The sequence below is a fragment of the Tachypleus tridentatus genome, chromosome 9 (assembly GCF_004210375.1).
Source record: "Tachypleus tridentatus isolate NWPU-2018 chromosome 9, ASM421037v1, whole genome shotgun sequence".
Classification (NCBI taxonomy): Eukaryota; Metazoa; Arthropoda; class Merostomata; order Xiphosura; family Limulidae; genus Tachypleus; species Tachypleus tridentatus.
In genome coordinates this window covers 136,732,869-136,754,768 of record NC_134833.1, presented here as the reverse complement: position 1 = coordinate 136,754,768, position 21,900 = coordinate 136,732,869, and the positions used below count along the sequence as shown (strand labels likewise).

General features: G+C 32.0%; 1 protein-coding gene across 1 annotated transcript in view; it reads left to right on the top strand.

The window, feature by feature from the left end:
• The first annotated feature begins 256 nt into the window (after positions 1–256).
• Positions 257–21,900, top strand: part of LOC143226459 (adiponectin receptor protein-like) — a 45,930-nt gene continuing 24,286 nt past the window's right edge. The window contains exons 1-2 of the mRNA XM_076457457.1: positions 257–455; positions 7,292–7,553. Of these exons, the coding sequence (XP_076313572.1) occupies positions 7,356–7,553 (198 nt within the window). The 5' untranslated portion in view covers positions 257–455; positions 7,292–7,355. The remainder of the gene's footprint in view (positions 456–7,291; positions 7,554–21,900) is intronic.

The window sequence follows — 21,900 nt, the reverse complement described above, 5'->3', positions numbered from 1 at the left end:
CTGCCACTTAGAAAGACACGATATTGAAGAAGCTTTGTAAATATACTGATTCTCCATATGCTTCCACTGCTCCTATGAAGAGAATTAAATGTAAAGAAAAGCTGAATGGAAGAATTAAGTTATTTATTTTTTACAGTTTTTATTTAATTGTACAACTTATGTTGCAAATCAATGTTGTATAACTCAACTAACGATCAATTCAACGTACACTTTCGAAATAAACCAAATACTAGCGAATCAACTTGCATCTAGGGTATGTGGCTCGTGACGTCATAAAGTCAGGTGGCGAAATTGTGTTGGTTGAAGATTACTTCAGAACAGTGGAAAGTGGTAGAGGAGTATAGAAGAATAATTTCTTATGTTGTATTTTTGCAGTTCATTCAAATACTTTAACTTTTGCTGAGAATTACTAATTTTTGAACAAAATATTCTTACTGTGTTCAACTTCAAGGGAGGTAGGTTAAAATTGTCAACGTTCATTATTTAAAACTAAAAATTAAATATATGAAATAAAAACATGATGTAACAAGATCATGATGATAATATTTTCGTAAACAAGAAATTTACTCGTTTAGTTTAGCACAGGAAGAACAGTTACCACGATAATGTTTTTTAATAAGCAATAGGCTTAACTCGATAATTGTGAATGTTACCGTTAGAAGTAATGCAAACAGTAACACAGAACTGCACAGTAAAGGATTGCAACAGTTAGTAATAATAAATAACTGTAAACAAAATTCATGTTATAAAATTTTAAGGTAACTTGTCTTTTGTACTTATGGGCATAATAATTAAAAGTCTCAACCTTTTAAATGTAAAATAAATTAACTGAAATTTAGAAATATTTTACTTTTCTGAAATTACAAGTTTGGGTTAGTTGATAATAATAATAACACGAGTTAATTCTGCTTTAGTTTCTACAATACAGTGTACAGTAGTGGTTTCCAAACTGGGGGTGCATCTTTCTCTAGGAATATGTATTCTTCTAGTGAGCAATAAGTGACAGTATGTAATATAGAGTTTAAGTTATTTTATAGGTACATGCAAACCTATTTGCCCACGTAACACTATAATTTTTAATAATCAATGATTAGTAGCATATTGGATTTCTTTCTTTTTTCACTAGTATATGTATGGGATGGGGGGGAGAATAAGTCCAAAGACAAAGGAAGTAATTTTTAAAGAGTATGAAAATCACTGCTCTAGTGTTATGTATACAAACTGAAAGGGAAGGCCTCCATTTTATTACTATCGATATGACTAAAGGTAGGAATACTGTTAAAGAATTAACATTGTAATATCAAACTGGAAAATTAATAGTTTTATAAAGTAATTGCAAATTAAGTTTTACCAGACTTTGTATACATAGAAAATGTTTGTAAAAAAGTAACTGTTATGTTTTAAAATCACATTGGAAATGAAGGCTATAATCATCCACAGATGCTAAAAATTTTCCAATTTTACTTCAAACCAACTAACTTTATAAATTAGTGATATCAGAATTGTAGTAGAACATATTCTCTGCTGTCTGTTTGGTACTTAAAATATTGTAACAGACTTAACGTGAACCAATTGAAATTGTATGATGCTAATTATAAATCGGCAAAATGCTTATATTTACTGTTAAGCTAATTAATGGAAACTGCTGCACCTTACATGAGGTATTTGTAGTATATATTCATTGTTTAGCTGAAACAAGTGCATTTACTTAGCTTTGGTTACAAAATTGTTCATATAGATGTGTAATGCAACTATTTAAGGGACTTTTTCTTACAAAGGCATAATAGTAAACTTTAAATTTGCATATTAATTTATTTTTAATTATAATTCATCATCAAATATTTATGATTAATTCTTTAACTTATAAGGAAAATATAGAAAAAATATTTGACTTGTGTTTTCTGTTTTAAGAGATGTTTAATTTAACCATCATGTAAAGATGACAAAAGACCACTTGATCTCTCGAGGCTATCCTTGCATACCCACCACCCTTGTGAAATTTAATCCACTTTACTTTTCAGGAAGTCATCAATTCCACTCATAAACTCTTGTAAAGTGCTACCATCAGTTACTGCCAATTGAAATTTGTCTATTATTTAATCACCTTGTTAACTGGAACCTAGCCTGTTTTATTCAAAATACTTAAACTTCTATATATCTTTTCATCCTGTTATCTTCAAAATAACAATAGGCAAGTGTTCTGTCAAACCCTTAGATAAGTGTTTAGATTTTAATAAGATAACATATTGTCCTTTTGGTTTTTCAAGAGGAAATAAGACATTAATCTATCCTTGTAAGATAACCAATCCATGAAATCATTTTGTAAACCTTTTCTGAACCCTTTCTAAATAATTCAGTATTATTTCTTAGATAAGGAGATCAAACTGTACAGTTTCTATATGAGGTATAATTGTGTACAGAAGAAATTACCTCTTTGACTTAAAATCAACATTTCTATAAATGCACCATAAAATACTATTAGCTTTATTACTAGCAAGAGCACTATTTAGCAGTTTTGAGTGACTTTTCCATTGTTTTGCCAAGATCCTTTTTCTCCAGTCATGCTATAAAGTTGGATCCCATCTATATTAAACATGGTCCAAATTATTAAAATCAAAATGTATCATTTTGTATTTACTATAATGAAAAGCTATTCCCCAATTTTTTTTTTTCCAACTGTAATGTTGTCAGTAGGCATAGCTAATTATAGCTCTGTTGATATTGTAAATGTAAATACAGAAACATAAATGCCCAAGCATTGATCCCTGATGTACTCTAGTTGTAACAATGGTCTAGTTTGATTGGACTTCTTTAACCCTTTTGCTACAGGCTTGGTATAATACTAGCAAGTTTGTCTACACATTTGCACACTTCAAGTGCTTACGTTACACTTTTTGTTACAGCATGTGTATCTTAACAAATTTAGCAGTTTTAGTAAAGATTACATGTATATTGTATACAAAAAATAAGGTTTTTTGATGAAATATTTTTCCTAATGATTTATTTGTGAAAATAGTTTTGTTACTAGTCTGAGTGCAAAGTGACTTAATGCTATGATTAAAAAGCTATTCTGCTTCCCAAAATTTTCAAATGTTATTTGTGTAATCTGTAAAACCTCCTAAATACATTTCAAACATTTGTTTTTAGTAAGACTTTATATTTTGCTATTTTCTATACTTTAACAATGTGCAGTCTGTCACAATACTAACATTGTAACCATCATAAAAAATTTAGGGAATACAAATTGTGCATTTTTCATGCTAGAGTGATGACATTATAATACAAAAATACAAGTGTGGTCTGAGTAGCTCATAACTTAGTCTCATAATGCTATATATTTACATATGTAATTTTTTTTATTATGTTAAACTTCCAATTATGCCTAACTGACATTATGTTGATGCTGTGTACGTTGCACTAATGTTATGTGTCCAGTAATATAAAACTGACCTCTGGTCTTCACTGTCTTGGCTGTGTTTCAGTTGCCTAGTATTTTGGAATATAGTCACATTTCAATTATTATACATTATATATATTACTATTTAGACATAAATTATTAAACTTATCTTTCTTAAAATATAGAACAATAAATCAAGAAGTAAAGCAAACAATTCTCTTCTCACTATGACCTTTGTATTCACTTGTTACTGGACATAAGTTACCAAGCCTTTTAAAATTTTGCATGTGGATGATGTCAAAGAAAATCATCTTTAGGTTTTATATATACAGCTTAATAACCAAAAAATCATAAATAACTGCAATGATGATATAAATTCCATTATAATTTATTAGGCTTAGTAACTAAGATGTAGATCTTAATGATGTGAAACTTGAAGTAGACTGAACACAACCTACCACCTTGAAAACTTGAATAAAAAAAAATGTAGTAGCCTTTTTATAGGTTAAAATGGCTGAGAAATCCACCCTGAGGACATTCTAAGCTGTTTGATTAATTTTGTGTCATACACTGCAGTAAGAGTATACAAGGAACCATTTCAAAAATTGAAGAGAGTTGAACAGGGCTACAGTGTTTGATTCGGTACACAAGTAATATCTCAGCAAAATAAAAGGATATGAGGTTATTTTATATTCTAGCTTGTTAATATTGGTAATTTGAGTTCAGAACAATAGACTTAGTATTTTGACATCACAAACATCTAATTTTAAACAATGCTACATTCAACATATACTGCTTGACTCACTAAAATCCATATTTAGGTGTGCTTTTAATAGGTACTTTGAAATTAATAAATTATATTAATTTATTATATTAATAAATTATACATAATATTAAAGTGTGAATTGTAATCTACAATTTGATTCCAAATTCATTGATATAAACTCAAGATAGTAGTTTAATTAAATTTTGAATGCAAATCAATGAACCCAATGACATAGTCTTTGACCTGTGAGCCATTGCAAAAGGGTTGATAACAGCATTTTGTTTTTTTCTTATCTAATCACCCATCAATCCACTTAATTAGTATTTTCCCAACCCTATAGGTATAATTTTCTTAGCTAATCTTTTGTATGTCACCTTAGCTTTTTTTTTTTTCAGACCTAAGAACATTAACTCATCACCTTTTTTATTATCCAGATAAAAGTTGAATGATTAACAGAATGTTGTAGAAAGTTAATCATTAGGTTTATTAATCAGTTACATTCAATTCATTGATTTTTAGCAGATGACTTGGATAGTTGGAATAATTAACACACTAGTTTTGGTTAATTATTTTGTTAGTCACAACACAAATTTCTTGAGCTAAATAACTTTGAATTAAATGAAGTAGTAATGAAAAATCATAATGGCAATATGTGGATATTTAGAATAATCAAAACATACTAGTAATTGCAAATGCTAATTTTGATTAATAGATTATTTTAGTGATGTTAGTCAAGTTAGTCATTCAACTATATGATTAATATTCCTAAACAAAGTGAGAATTTCCTATGGTAAATCCATGTTGTCTTTTATTTATGATATGACATTTCAACAAATTATTTTGTTAAGCTTCTTCCTTTAAATACTAGAATTTTTCCCTCGGTAGAGGTAAGATTAACTGCCTTCAAATGTTTGGAGCATCTCTTATTACTTCCTTCAAAAATAGGAGTAAGATTTATAAGTAACTTTTCAATTTTCATGCTTCTGTCCACTTTCTGTGGATCTGTTAAAAATGAAAGAGAATGGCTTCTATGTTTGAACTTTGACCTCATTAAAATTCAGAGGAAAACTATCTGGCCTTGGTCCTTTATTTACTTTCAGTTTTGTAATTTCTCTAATATTTGCATGGGCCAGGCCAATTCCAGTCTTTTCCATTTAATATTTAAGTACAGAAATATTACTGATAACTGAGCTTGTAAAAACAGAAGAGGAAAAGACATTTAAAATCTCAGCCACTTTATCATTTATAATAAAACTTTGCTATTAGTTTCCTGTAAGGTTCCAATGCCAGTTCTAACATTTTGCTTAAATTTAACATAATTTAAAAATACTCACTGTTAGTTTTAACATAATCAGTCAACTATATTTCCTATATCTAACTAAATCTAGTTTTCCTAGTCTGTCTTCCAACTTACCCGTCATTTTAAACTTTTTAAATTTGGAACATTTGTATTTTAATTTTCTCATGTCTTTAGTGAGCTGGTTAGGTTTGGTCTTCCCTGTTATCCTTGGCATTGTTTTAGGTTCAAACCTATATTTAATTAAATGCATTTCATATTTTTATATTTTGAAGTACTGTTCCACATTTTAAAACACTGTCCTCCAATTCATTAATGATATTTTTACTTATGACCTCAAAATTGGTTTTTCTGAAAATTGAGTTAAAATTTCAGTTCTTATTTTATCTCGGTATAAAGAATAACAAAATATAATCTTCCCCAAATATCCTTGGAGTTGAGTTCTTGCACCAGTATGTACTGTTGTGGTTAACATTAAATTTAAAATTGTGTGTTACTTGGCAATGATCATTTAGTATAGAAAGCCAACCTGAAATGTAATATTCAAACTGGTATTTGAATTTTATTTAAATATGTTGTAATCTGTGTGTGTGTGATAAGTTGGTTTTCATGAAATAGATGTAAAACAATGTATTATTACAAGCTGACATTGTAGGGTTGAAATTCATATTGGATCTGCTTTATTTCATGAGTGGAATGAAGCATTAATTTCTATATTGTCTTTGCTATTGGAAGTAAAGAAAAAAAATTAGTGATTTGTAGTTAACTACCATAGAATGTAGCAATTAGAGATAAGTTGCTGCAAGCTTTTCAGCCTATCAGGTTATTCAGGAATACTGGAATCTTAAGACCCATCCAACAAAGTGTTATGTTTTACATCAAAATCCAAACTATTAGTATAGGATATAAATAAGTAATTTATTCCTAAAGTTAACAGTTGGGAGAGAAAATGTTTTACCTTTATAAATACCTGGAGCAAGGTTTTAAAACTTTGTTGCTACTAATATTCATGACATAGCTATCAAACTTATCACTGAATACATTATCAGTAGACTTACATCTGATAATGTCAGATTGACATAAAATTGATTTGCAGTGAATGACTATTTTAAGTTACTATTAGTCAATTATTATGCAAGAATGTTATTTGAAGAGTAAACAAATCTGTATCATGCAATTAACTTTCTTTTATTTTCAAGTAAACCAGCAAGAACTTGTTTTACAATAGATGTTCTGAGAATATATCTCAAATGTTAAAATTAACTTGGGGGTTATTAAATTTCAAGTTTTAAATTGGAATACTGCTTTTCATGAATGCTTACAAGTACATTTAATATTAATCATGAATTGTGTACATTTTGGTGAATGATTACTATTTATGTTGGGTAAGAGATGACCTACCACATGTTTCTTCAGTTTTCATCAGTATTATTGATTATAAGGTTTAAAATTATTTTTACATTTATGTAGATTATTTGGTACTTTTTGTTTTATGCAAATGGGTTTAGGAGTAGCTGAAATCTCCTAAGCTGACCACATTATTTGAGTTACTGAGAACACGAGTGAAAGTGTAGTTATGATTTAATGTATTCTAGTATTTAAGTTTTTGTATGTAGTGATTCTGGCATTGCATACTTGTTAGTTGTGTAGAAACAACTTTATTAATTAAAACTTTTCTCCTTATCTATATAGTTAGTTTACTTTTGAACAAAACATTTTAATATTAAACTATTTCTTGTTTGCAAATATAAAAATACCATAGTTTACATTTTTGCCATCAGAATATGTTTGAAATCTTATTGGGTTTTTATTTCTCTTTTTCTTACTTTAGTATCACAGTCACAAGAGAAACAAGTTCAATCCTGGTCTTGAAAGTTTAATAGTGAATAGAATAAATGATGAGTTACCTGTACAGTTCATTAGCACGCCAAGAGACTGAAGTACGAGAAAGGAGACAACATTCACGATGTTTTTCTGATGATCTGAACTTCTCCATTGATCGTCAGTTTTTGGATGAAGATAGTCTAAGTGAAGGACATTTTGTGCCACCAGGAACACCTGAAGAAAATGTTCCTCTGAATCCTGACTCACAGGTATTGTTTTGTAAATATTTTATACCTTAAGAATCAGTGAAAGATATATAAGATTTTTTTCCAATTTTGTCTAAGTTTAGATTATTGTTAACTATGTACTTAATATTTGTAATTGATTTTAAAAATGACAGTCTATATTTTTTAAGAAAATTATTTTTGTAGTATTAGTTTTAAATAGGTTCAACTTGTATACTCATTGAAGACATTTTTCTGTAGGGGTAAATATAACTTAATATTTTAATAGTGTATGTTGGTTATTCAGCACTTAAAGTAGGTCTTCTGTACATGAATTACTCTTCAAAAGGCAGTGGACATTTATCACACTCTATCTGAACACAAATAACATGGAAGAACTTTTCAAATAAGAATATCACTGTTAAAGGTAAACTGATGAGAACAAAGTGGTTATTGTACAAAAGCTCCAATACTAAGTCATTGATGAGAAGCAATTTCATTTTCATCATTTTCTGGGTGTAATATGACCAAAGCAGCATATCATTGACTTCTGATTGTAGGATTAAAAAAAATAAAACTTATACTAAGGTCTATTATTTATCTAACCTTAAGAGGTTAAAAATTTTTAAGGTCTTTTAATCTTTCAAAGTTTTACAGACACATATTAGGCATAAAACATTTATCATACATTACCCATATAATCTCCAAAGTAGGTTAAATATTTTGAGTGTGCTATTGCCAAATATATTATCTGTATAACTTTCAATAAGATTAAATACAAATCTACAAAAAAATATCCAAATGAATCTCTTTAACCTCTCAAAAGACTGAAAAAATTATAAACGTGTTTACTCTGACATCATGTGTGTAGTAAAATTTGAAATGCAGTAAAGACTAGAAGTTTGCAAGAATTAAGGTGTGTTATATGTTAGGAAGCATGAATATTGAATTGAGACCTTGTGCAACAGAAGAAAAATATATACTGGTATAATTATATCTGTTCATGAACAATCAATATTTCTGTCAGTTAATATTACATTTACTATTAATATTTACTTAATATCTCAAGTTAATTCACAATATGTGAACATTTTTGTTGTACCACTTGGTTATATAGTATAATTGTTTGACTAAAGTTTTTTTTCTTGCTCTGTTGTAGCTATGATTTGTCAGACTAGGAATTTTCATGAAGTCTTTGAAAAAAATGTCATCTGATTCAAATAAACTATTTATATTGTGTATCTTGTTTAAGGTGGAAATCTTTGTTGTGAAAAAACTGATTGCAAAATGAAGAGAAACAAGTTTTTAAACTATTTTTTATCTTTCTCTTTAATAACTAAATACTGTAGCAATCCACTACTTCAGGAGAAGGCAGTGGTTGTAAAGAAAGTTTCAACTTGTTTTGAAATAAGTTCAAGTAGTGAGTGTTTTCAAGATAGCATATATAGAGGGTGAGAAAGTTCCAGCAACTGGGAATGTGTTTGTTTTATATACAGTATTTTGAGCTCATATATCTATAACTTATTTTAAAATGTAAAACACTTATTCCATAAGTCTTGTGTTAGTTTAACTTCATATACCATAATGTACTTTTATAACCTGGTAACCCCAGTTCATAGTCAGTATACATTTGTTTCCCAGTCAGTTTCACAAAGGATTTAATTAAATAAACATTGAGAAAAATATTTTAATGTCAAAAAGAGAAGGCTGGTTATGAAGTACATGTTAATGAATAAGAATATTATGGTTTCCTTAATTCATGTTCAAGGTTAACATGTTATTTAACACCTCATTTCCTCAATATGCATAGTGAATATAGTGAAAATACAAAGAACCATAAATCAATGGTTTTTAACCTTTTTGGTCTGTGTACTTCATTATTAAATCAAATTTTCTGTGTACCACTGTGCAAAATACTTATCAAAACTATGGAGGTGATAAGTGGTAATGTTATGATAGTTTTTATCATTGAGTGGGTTGTTTTGAATTATTGGGTTAAAAATAATAACACAAGTTCCATTTCATGTTTTATTTCTTTCATTACAAGTTTTATAAGAACTTGTACAAGTTCCATGTAACTAACAGTAGGCTTGACATCCAAATAATGCTAATATTGAGTTGCATATTTTCTATCATGTACAGTATTTCTCTTATCCCTAATATCTCGTACGAGTACAAAATCAATGCTCCCAAAATAGAAGTGATGGTTAAATACTAGGCCACTACAGTAAGATAGATGTTATCTAAAACTTTTAGTCTTGCCTACTTTACATTTTGTATCATCCAGGTCATTTTCTTGGTTTTATTTTTAAATTCAAGCAAATTTGCCCCCTTCCCCCCCATAGTATCCCTACAGTGAAGATATAGTTCATCATTCATCATATACACAGAAGGTGATTATATAAACCTCTCTCACCTCAAGAACACTTTGACAAATTGTAACTCTGGAAATCTGCTTATGACTTCGAACAGAATTCTCAACTAACATTTTGAGAAACACTTTCCTAGTTGAAACTGTGCTCATCATTTGACAAAAGTCTAAGAATTTGGCCTACAAAAGTATTTTTGGCAGAAAGTTAGTCACTAGTAATTTTATATAGATTTGATTTTCAGACCACAAGTCATGTACTTCATGATGGTATGATGTGATATTGTGTTCTCTGAATGTACAAGAACGTATGAAACTGTAAAAAGATTGCAATTAAATAGAACATTGTATTATTTTTGTAGTAGTGGGAGTTAGTGGTTAGTAAAATAAAAATTTACACTCCAGTTACCATATTGTGAAATTAAGCTGTTCATTGCATTATCAACTTTTATAAAAGTGCAAGTTCTTCATGAAATTATAAGTGTAAGCAGTGGCAGATTTAAGGTTGTGTGGACCCAGAAGGTAATAATTTTTATGAGCCCTACATTCATTAAAAGGCTCCCGTTAAGACCATGAGCCCTGGGGCTGAACCCCCTCTAGCCCCCTACCTAAATATGCCACTGTTTGTAAGTGAAAGTAAACAAGAATTTAATGAAATTTCAATCAAGTTTATATACTTTACATGCAATGTGTGGTCGAAGCCTTTCGTTCATTACTAGATCTCATCACATTGGCTGAGATAAGCCAGACTTAGTGCGGTCGAGTCTTTTTGCCAGTTTGAACAACTGTTTCAGTGTGAACTAGAGTGCGAATTCCGTGTACAGTTTAATTAAATTATCAGTGTCTTATATTCAAACAGTTTGATACGAAGATTTCCAACTAATATATTTATACATACAATATACGAAATTCATGTCGATTAAAAGTTAAATCGAATTAAAAAAATTTTCAAAGATACCGCGAGGTTGTATATAGCTAGGTAAACTGTGAACCAAAAAGATTAGCTTGTACCTTACCACACGTCATGCCTGAATTTTTCCCGCATTTATAATAGTTGTGTTAAAAATAAATATTTTTTGAATTATGTGCAACAAACATTATGTAGGGCTTCTTAAAGGTAACTATAGCCTTACACGCGTGTTTCGTAAACATGTGAGATATAGTTAGGTTTAACATGTTCTGTTGGAGCCACGTTGATGACAAATGGCGCAACTATTGCGAAATGTTTCAATATATGAGAGAGGGTTAAAAAGTGCCCCAGCAACCTTGCTGTGTCACACACAGGTTTCATTATATCAAAATAAAGATGTCCAAAGTTGATTTACGTATTTTCGTTATGTTAACATATTGTATAATTTTCAAGGCTTTATATTTTTATATCAAAAAATAAACTATTTAAAGTCAACTATTATTAGGTTTTCCGAAAGTTTGTTATCGTGTATTGTATAGTGCAGTCATAACGATGCTCCATAACTATCAGTTCATCAACGCATAACCACATCTGCAAAGTAAGTATTCACCTTTACAAAAAAAATAAACAAAATATCCGATACGCGTGCCCCAATTTTCTATCAGAACCAAACTATCTGGTCAGTGTTTCAAATTTTACTAAATCTTAGGAATCTGATCAAGTCATTTACTTCAACCCATGTGCTCGTGACACCAGTGTGTCATTCTTGTCGCAAATTCCAATCATTTTATATTTCATTACACGTTTTTCTGTGTAAAATGTTAATATAGTTAAATAAAATATCTTCATTTCCAAATCCATCCAACCCAACCCGACCATCAGACACTTGAGTGAACTGTGATTTCCCGTTAGGTCTGTTCTAGGCACCAACATAGGAACTTTGTTGTGTACAGAAAATATTACTGTTGTATGGAACTTACCGTCGAAATTATTTCATGGTTTAAAATTCTTTTACGGTTATGTTTTATATAGCATGTATTATATGGTTAGTATTGTATTTACTGGGTCGATATGATATGTATCTGGTTGGTTCGCAGTGAATATTTGGTTACTTTTAATGGCTACAAGCAGTAAAAACGATGTTCCAGTAATATGTTGTTTTATTGTGAAGTAAACTTCCTGAAGCGAACGCATAACTTTAACTCCACTTAATGTGCATAGTAAGTTGAATACAAACAGGTACTCTCCCAACACTGCACGAGGCATTTAAAATTTGAAGTAAAATATTGTTGTCTTACGTCATACTCACGTGAATTATATAATTTTGAGGCTCATCGAAGAAGGGTAAGTAATTCTTTCCATAAATTTAATCATCATTATGTAACCATAATAACTATACATATCGACAACGCCTAAAATAAATCATGATAATGTCTTCTCAGAAGTTGGGTAAATACATTGAAACTGGCGTATGTACATAATATATAATCGTGTTGGTTGGGCGGATAGCATTTACTTGTATAAGTGGAAATCATCCTTTGAATTTTGTTTTTCTCTTCACTCTATAGCCATCATATTTTTATGAATGGGGTTATTTTAAGTTAATAATTAACGAGAAAATTTAGAAACATCCAAACTATGAAGGTGTTTCCTCTATTTATCCATAGGCGTATTCTAAGGAAGAGCTGAGGTGATCATATATTTATGATAGAAGTAGTTTGACCATTGCATCAGCGATGAATTGTTTAAAACTTTTTATAATGCGGTGTCATCGTGTTTTACTTTTACATTGGACTTTTTTCACATTTTTCATAATATATACTCGGAATATGCAACACTCCCCACCCCCCCCAAAAAAAAACAAAACGTAATGCAGAACCATCCTTTGAGCCTGCAGTTGATGTTTCTTTCCCTTGTTAAGATATCGTTCACATAATAAGTTCTAGTGAATAGCGCAGTGGATTGTAGACAACAATAATAAACATTTAAATACTTTGTAATACGTCGTTTTACTTTTGCTAAATTTTAGTTGCTTATAATAAAAATAATTTGTTTTCAAAATGTTTTGTCATCACAGTCAGATCTCTTTCTCTCTTTCTTTAATTTTGTGACTCAAACAGAATCTAATATACACTGCTGGCCAAAATCTTAAGACCAATGAACATAAAGAAAAATACATTTTGCGTTGTTAGACTCAACCACTTATTTGAGTAGAGCTTAGAAAGATGAAAATAAGAAAAGGAAAAATAAAAAAAAAACTTTTAGCATTTAACAGGGAAAATGTGAACACTATGAAATTAGCCTAAATACTAGCTGGTCAAAAGTTTAAGACCATATCACAAAGAAGCAATAAACAGGATAGGAAATGCCCAACAAGAGGTCTAAGTAGTAAGTTGCACGGTCGTCATTGCGAATAATTTCAAACATTCGCTTTGGCATGGTCGATATAAGCGTTTGCAGAAGGCTGGCTGGAATATTATTTCAAGTGGTGAAGATGGCTTCACAAAGATCATGCACTGTTTGGAATTGACGTCCATTTCTATAGACTTCCTTTGCCATCCCCCCAAATGGGGTTCAGTTTGGGCGAACACGCTAGATGATCCAAAAGAATCACGTTATTCGCCATGAAAAAGTCCTTTGTCCTGCGGGCGTTGTGGATTGCAGCGTTGTCCTGCTGAATGATTCAGTCATTTCCACACAAGTGAGGGCCTTCAGTCTGTAAGGATGCTCTCTCCAACATGCCAGTGTAGTCAGCTGCTGTTTGACGCCCCTGTATAATCTGAAGCTCCATTGTTCCATGGAAGGAGAAAGCACCCCAGATCATGATGGAACCTCCTCCACTGTGTCGTGTAGAAAATGTCTCCGGTGGGATATCCTTATCGTGCCAGTAACGTTGGAAGCCATCTGGACCATCTAGGTTAAATTTTTTCTCATCAGAGAACAAAACCTTAGCCCATTTTTCTACGTCCCATGTTTGGTGCTTCTCAGCAAAGTTTAACCGAGCTGTTTCGTGGTGTGGAAGGAGGCGTGGCTTTTGAAGACGTTTACGGTTTTTAAAGCCTTTCTCTCGTAGATGCCGTCTTATTGTTCTTGAGCTGCATTTTGCGTCCGTAAAGGCCCTAATCTGGTTCGACGATCGGCTGGTGTCTTGCCAAACAACCCGTCAAATCCTCCTTCTCAACGCCGGCGAAATTTTCTAGGGCCGACCACTTATTCTCGTTCTATATACCTCTGGGTCTTTTAAGAAATTTGCAACAGCAGTTTTATTACGCCCAATCTCACTAGTGATGCCACTTTGAGAGAGACTGCTTGTGCAGCTCGACAATTCTGCTACGTTAAAACTCTGTCAACTTTTCAGCCTTTGACATGTTTTTACCGAATGTAACGCAGGAGATGTCAGTGGGAAATGTGGAGAACGCTAGTGCTTGAACACAAATGACTAAATTTCGTTACGTGTTTACCGATTAACGCTTCGTTTCAGTATAGTCTTAAACTTTTGATCAGCTAGTATTTAGGCTAATTTCCTAGTGTTCGCATTTTCCTCATTAAACGCAAAAAACGTTTGTTTTTTTCCCCTTTTCTTATTTTCATCTTTCGAAGTTCTACTCAAATAAGTGGTTGAGTCCAACAACGCAAAATGTATATTTTTTCTTTATGTTCATTGGCCTTAAGATTTTGGCCAGTAGTGTGTGTTCGTTAACTTAACGTCAAAAATACAAATGCTTTTCATAACGTTTAACGCTCTACATTGGGTACATCGATGTGTGATAGTCGGAGATTATAAAATGGTAGTAGGTAAAGTGTATAATCTAATATTAGTAGTTAACAGGGCCACATCTGGAATCTCTTATGTTCAATATTTGAAAAATCGTGACTTTGTAGTAGCCAGGGTAGCAGTTGCAGTTCATTCCGGATCGTTAAGTTCTGGTAGTTCTTGAGAAGCAACTTATTTCTTTCTTGAATCATTGTCAGACTCGTTTTGTCATCACAAAATGTTTTCCAAAACCATTATTCCAAAATATCCATGCTTGACACTTGACTGTCGAAAGTTTCTCAGAATTTTCTCTAATCATGTGTCTGTCCATAATATTTGAATTGGTGGGAGGTTTAACTCCTCAGAGAAGATTAGACCGACAGTATTCCGAGGGTTGGTTGCAACAGTCAAAATAATGGTTATTTGCTGTCATCAGTGGCATCGTTCCAACAATCTGTCCAGAGTCGGTGGAAGATCCTTTGCGTAGTAAGACAGCTTAAGTGTTACTTCTGCACCTGTTGACAAAGTTTGGTGTGGGACTGAAGGGACGGGTGTGGTTTTTTTTGTTGTTGTTTTGCGTCTGTTAACGTCAGTGGATGTAAATATACTCTAACGTTTTGTACAACCTGACCCCCAGTGGCTCAGCGATATGTCTGTGGACTTGCAACGCTAAAACCCGGTTTCGATACCCATGGTGGGCAGAGCACAGATAGCCCATTGTGTAGCTATGTGCTCAATTCAAAACAACAACAATTGTACAACCTATTGAATGCTTAATAAAGTTTTTAAAGGTCAAACGGTAGGTCATAGAAAAAAATCGTAACTTTATTTATTGGTAGTACTAAGTACGCTAAAGTTTAGGTTTAATTAAACTAAAGCAAAAAACGAACACAAGTTAGTGTTAATTTATCTTTCTATCATGTATATGCCGTACTTACTTAAAGGCTTAACTAATGTTAGGCCTAAGACAAGTAGACTTGGGGATTTTTGTGACTGGGTATGGTATTCTTTTGTATTGTTTTATAAATCATGTATTTAAAGAGGTACTGTTCCAGTAAAGATTGTGATATGACTGGAAATGTTTTGTGGGTCTCTGCAAGTATACATATGTTTCTTTAGGATAAGAAGTTGGATTTTTATTGATTGTTTGTTTTTGAATTTCGCACAAAGCGACTCAAGGGATGTCTGTGCTAGCCGTCTCTAATTTAGCAGTGCAAGATTAGAGGGAAGGCAGCTAGTCATCACCACCCACCGCCAACTCTTGGGCTACTCTCTTACCAACGAATAGTGGGATTGACCGTCACATTATAATGCCCCACAGCTGAAAGGGCGAGCATGTTTGGCGCGAAGGGGATGCGAACCCGCGACCCTCAGATTACGAGTCGCATGCCTTAACACGCTTGGCCATGCCGGGCCAATTGGATTTTGAATACGAATTATCACAATATACCTAAACAAAAAATTTTAAATAATTGTTTTTAATTCTCTGCTATGGTATAATTTAAAAGTATAAATGAAATAAATAAGGATGAAAAAAGATTCATAGAAATAAGTGTTATCTACTCCAGAAAGTTTTCTTATGTCATATTTCATTATGTGTGTGTGTATATACACTCGTATATGGTAAAAGTTGTACACATTGCAGAAAATTGTCGTATTTATTCGTATTGAATATACCGGATGTTGATACAAACGTGAATTCACAGAACTGTGAGTGGTTTCAAGAAGCAGATCAATAGTGTTTATCCTTGGAACACATTAAACACGTGGCATAAATCAATTGCTGCTATATATTTACATGCCTAACTTTACACACAAGCAGCACTTGGCAGCGACTGGTTTAATCTAGAACCGACAAGTAATTGTGTCGTTTATGAACATTCTTTACTTTATAAAATATTAATTTAAAGCATATCTCCAAGGCCGTCGAGAGCCATTACGGGCTTCAAGGCAGCAAGCATTAAAGCCCAGGCCCCGGGACATAGACCCTCCCTACCTCCCCCCTCCCCCTCTCGTCGGGCCTGCATATCTCACTGTAAGAGGGAAGAAAAAAGGTTTTGAAAGTACGTTATTTATAAGTTATCACCCAGTGTTTATATATGATGATTAAATGTTTATTGTAATGTAGCAACATTCATATTTTGTAAGTTTAAAATCGCGTAAGTAATGTTTCGGTTAGCGACAAGCTCTACATATTATTGCAAAATATTTGTTTTTAGTGAATACCCGTTTTTCTTAAATGTCCAGGTTCAAGTTTTTTGAATGAATACACGACCATTTTACAAAAATGCGTGAAGGTTAATAATTTGAATGAGGTTTGATTTTCATTTAAAAAATCCGTCTTTATTTGCAGTTACAATACATTGGTTATTGTGAAATGAAGACTACAATGAAATTCTATAAAATGTGCTCACAATTGGTCTTGAATATTACCAAGTGAAGATATAGGAGATAATTTGTTGGGTTTAAATCACTTGGACCTTCTATATCATTCAGGATTGGTTGCAGTGGACTAAATAGTGGTGTGCCTTTATGGTTTATATACTTGTGATTTCTTGGGCAAGAAATAACACTTAGTAAAGGTGATATTGCCCTGAACCCTACTATTTTTTTTTTAAACTGCATGCAGAGTCATAGATATAGTCATGCTCAAGGTATTGTCTAAGCTTCTCCCATATAAATTATAAGGAATTGTAGAATAAAACAGCATGACCTATTGAAATTGGATCTTTTTTCATAAGCACTTGAAAAATATTTTGGTTTTGTTGAAGTGAGGTTTTATTTATTTAAGTTTACGATGAAAATAACTTTTAATGAATTAATCAGCAAAAATGACTTGGTGGCTGACTAACTGATACAAATAAAGAGAAATATCCTTTACAACCAAGTGATAGAATACTTTCTTGTGGTGTAGGCTATGTTTTTAATATTTTGGTTTTATCACTTTAACATCAAATGATAGGCACGTAACTCGGTGACAAGATTTTTCTTGTGGGTATGAGAAACAATATGAACAGTATCAAAATGCCAGCTACATCAGAATAGTAGTTGTTATCTAGTGGGTATGAGAAACAATATGAACAGTATCAAAATGCCAGCTACATCAGAATAGTAGTTGTTATCTAGTGGGTATGAGAAACAATATGAACAGTATCAAAATGCCAGCTACATCAGAATAGTAGTTGTTATCTAGTGGGTATGAGAAACAATATGAACAGTATCAAAATGCCAGCTACATCAGAATAGTAGTTGTTATCTAGTGGGTATGAGAAACAATATGAACAGTATCAAAATGCCAGCTACATCAGAATAGTATTTGTTATCTAGTGGGTATGAGAAACAATATGAAGAGTATCAAAATGCCAGCTACATCAGAATAGTAGTTGTTACTAATGAACTGTTTGATTCTTTTTTCTCAATCTCATTCATTTTATTCAGTTCATTTCAAATCAGTTCAAAGGATTTGATGGTTTGATTCACAGGAATAAAACCTCCACATATCTAGACTGAAGCACTTGATATCAAAAGCTTACCTGAACGGTCTGAATTTCTTGTAAAGCTACAAAGGGCTATCTGCATGAGCCATCCTAATTTAGCAGTGTAATAGTAGAAGGAAGGAAGATAGTCATCACCACCCACTGCCATCTCCTAGGCTACTCTTTTACCAACAAAAAACTGGGATTGACTGTCACATTATAACACCCTATGGCTGAAAGGGCGAGCATATTTGGTGTGACGAGGATTCAAATCTATGACCGTCAGAAACTGTTATTGAAAAAAAAATTAAAATTATAAACACAAAAGGAATAAAGCACAATATATTAAAGTTAATTAATCTAAATTGACACAGCAGAATCCTGTATGGGATATCCAAAAGTGATAATGAAGAACTAAAGTGGTCCAAAACTGACCTTCAAGGTGCTCAGGTAAAAGATAAGTCTAAAAACGATTATTTAAGGGACTGAGGATGCTTCAGAATGACCCTTGTTACAAATAATGGCTCAGTACAATCCAGTACTTTGAATTTCATTGTAGTCTTCATTTCACAATAACCAATGTATTGTAACTGCAAATAAAGATGGATGTACTGGACACAATGACATTCTTTACACCTGTAAGAAGGCTTGTTACAGTAGAATTGAAAAGATGAAAAATGGCAGAAATTACTGCTAGTTTGGTACTTCCACATTCACTTCAATCAGAATATTCCACATCATTACAACAGGCGGGCATCTAAATGTTAAGAACACATGAAAGAGGACTAGTTAACACTTCTACTGGACTAGATGCTAGAACTCTTTGGATGAGTAATGTACATTTATGTGAGTTGTGCTAGGAACAACAAGGAAAGACATGGGCAACTATAGCAGTGTGCTCTTCCTAACCAGGAAGAAGAAACTGGCAAAGCAGCTTGTTAGTGAATTTGTTCCAACATTTGGATTGTTAAGACTTCACTCAGATCAGGAAAAACTTTGAATTCTTTGAAATTATAAACTGACCATAACATCAAATAACTTGAAACCAAGACTGGAAAAGCCAACTTAAGGTGATTAATGCTGCTGTTTGAACTACCCGTTAGTCATACTGGCAAGTTATTAAAATTGTGCTACAAGTCTTTTGAAACTTTTACTTTTTGAAAATGACCATAATGTCAAATAACTTGGAACCAGGACCAGAAAGCCCAACTTCAGGTGACTGACAGTGGATTTTGTACTTACCTGTTAGTCTTCCTGGTGAGTTATGTCACAAAAAGTACTTTACAACTTGTATTACTGTAGTTTTTTTCTTAATGCTGTAGACTAGATGTAAACATTGGTTTTATGCTTTTTATGTTTTTTAAACTTTGTTTTGTTTTACCTTAACTTTCTTTTGAATTTTACCAAATTTAATTTTAACTTTTGCCAGATGTTTGGCACATGTAGCCTAACTGCTTTGTGCCATAAAACACCAAACAAACCAACCATTACAGAACCACCAGTGGATTTCCTCTACTATCTATCTGAAAAATACTGGACAATCCATCAAGTGTTAATGAAAGGGAGGGGAGAGGTCATCCTATCTTTCTACAATAAGCCATGAAAGCAAAAATCATCAAAATTATTTGGTCATTGGAAAATAAATAAGTACAAATGATTGTTTTGCTAATAAGTCTTGAGTGTAATTGGGTTTACATATTTAATGATTATAATATCAATTAATATTAATGTTTATTATCAAGAGTTACTTTATTGTTAATGTGAAAACATAAATTTAATGTGCCTCTATTATTATTATTATTATTATTATTCTATACAGGGTGGCCCGTAAGTCCCTACCCATCCATATGTTATTATACTATATTCAATTACGCATGTATTATAAATTTGTTGTTTTTTTTTCAGAGAAATGTGGCTGTTAGACCGTTTACACTTGAATAGCTTACTGTGACATAATCGTCGCATAATATTATGCCACGAGAATGAGGGACAGCACACAGATACACTGGATACATAAGATATATGTATGGGTAGGGACTTACAGGCTACCCTGTATATATATATGTGTGTGTGTGTGTGTGTGTGTGTGTGTGTTGTGCTCGCGCATTAGGATTGTTCAATGGATTCCACAATTCAGAGTTAAATCATAGACTAATTTTTATATTTTAGTTTTATTGTTCGTCACGTAATAAGCACGTAGCTCAGTTATTAGAATTTTCTTGGGTATGAGAAAGTATTTGAACAATATAAAAAAGCAAGTTAGACTAGAAGAGTTGTAGTAAACTGTTGATTGAATAATGCGTTTGTGTAAGTTTACCAACGTAAATTTAAGAGTGTTTTAATGAGGTAATGAAATACGAGAGAAACGTAATGTTACACGTACATCACCAGATGGTCAGAGAATATACGTAATGCTGCAAAAACTGTTGCACTTTTATAATTTTATATTCATAATCTCTTTCGTTGTTATAGTATTTTTTTTTTTTTTCAGATAAGCATTAAAACAGGTCTCACTTATCGAAAACTATTAAAATCCTCGGAGCGTCACTGGCATGAACCTTGCTTTGAACAATGAATGTACTGTTATTACTGATTCATATCTTATTTAAGCTTACATGGTTTAGTTATTTCAGAAACGACCCATTCTTAAAGAATCCTGGCCCTTGTTAACAATCAAGTGATAAGTGTTATTTATTTGTGAAGTTAGTTAGGCCTATTGTTTGGCGATTGTACGTTACATTAAAGGCATTGAAATATATGGATCTCTTACTGAAGAAATAAAATAAGAATCAGACTGTCAAATAAACCTTTACAACGTAGCATGACTGTTTTATCATGGTTCATAGTAATGTTTTATAATATCTATTCTTAACCCTCACTGTTATTGTTTTGTTATTCTTTTCAAATTCTTAAACAGCTATAAAGCTTTACACGAAGAAAACAAACTAAAAACAGTTTTATGGAACGTTACTTTAGTTAATTAATATTGGTGAAACTGGTCTGTTATTTTTTGCATTGGTTTTCTGTACTGTCGAAAAAAATTACATACAATTTTATGTAAATGAAATCATAACGTTTATGAACAATATATCAAGTACAGTAGTACTTTGTCAGATGTAAAAGACAGGTTAGTGTAGGTATTATTCATTTATTTATTTTGTAAGTGAATATTTCATGATTATATAGTTTTTCATAATAAGACAGTTAAAAGCAGGCGATTACTGAAAGCTGTGTTTGTAAGTCTCTTGTGCCGAGGCTACGGGGTTTTCTCGTCTCGGGGGATGATAAAAACAGCCTCAACCAGACGAGAAAGCGTGAGGAGAGCCAAAAGTATAACCAAGTGAAAGAGAGTTTCGGTCAGAGAAAAGTTAGAAAACATGAAGTTAACTGTTGTATGAGTCAATAGCCAAACGATTAATATGTTGAATTGAAATTAACAGTTTTCTGACATTTTAGGATAATTGTTTCGTCGAAGGGTGTTCTAAAGCAGTTAAAACAACCTGTGTGGACTTTGAAAAAAAGCAGATGAGTATAAGCAGTAGAACAAACATTTAGTGAGAACAGGCTGAAATACGAAAAAGCAGCATAATCTTTGACGGATAGGAACGTAAAATGTGTTATATAGGAAGTAGCGCATTCTTAATGTGTAAAACCAAATAGCGAAGCGAACTGATGTTATCTTAAGTTAGAGCGGCCCTCCGAGTTATTGATCTATGGAGGTGTAACGTCCCTGGTGGTATATTGTTATGGTAAAGGTTTGACTATAGTGAAATTTTATTCTTAAAAACATGCGCACAGAAATATAAAACAAATTTGCAAAATTGCATAGGGTTAAATTGTGTGAAATTTATTTACTCAAAATCAAATGTAATATTCATTTTAAA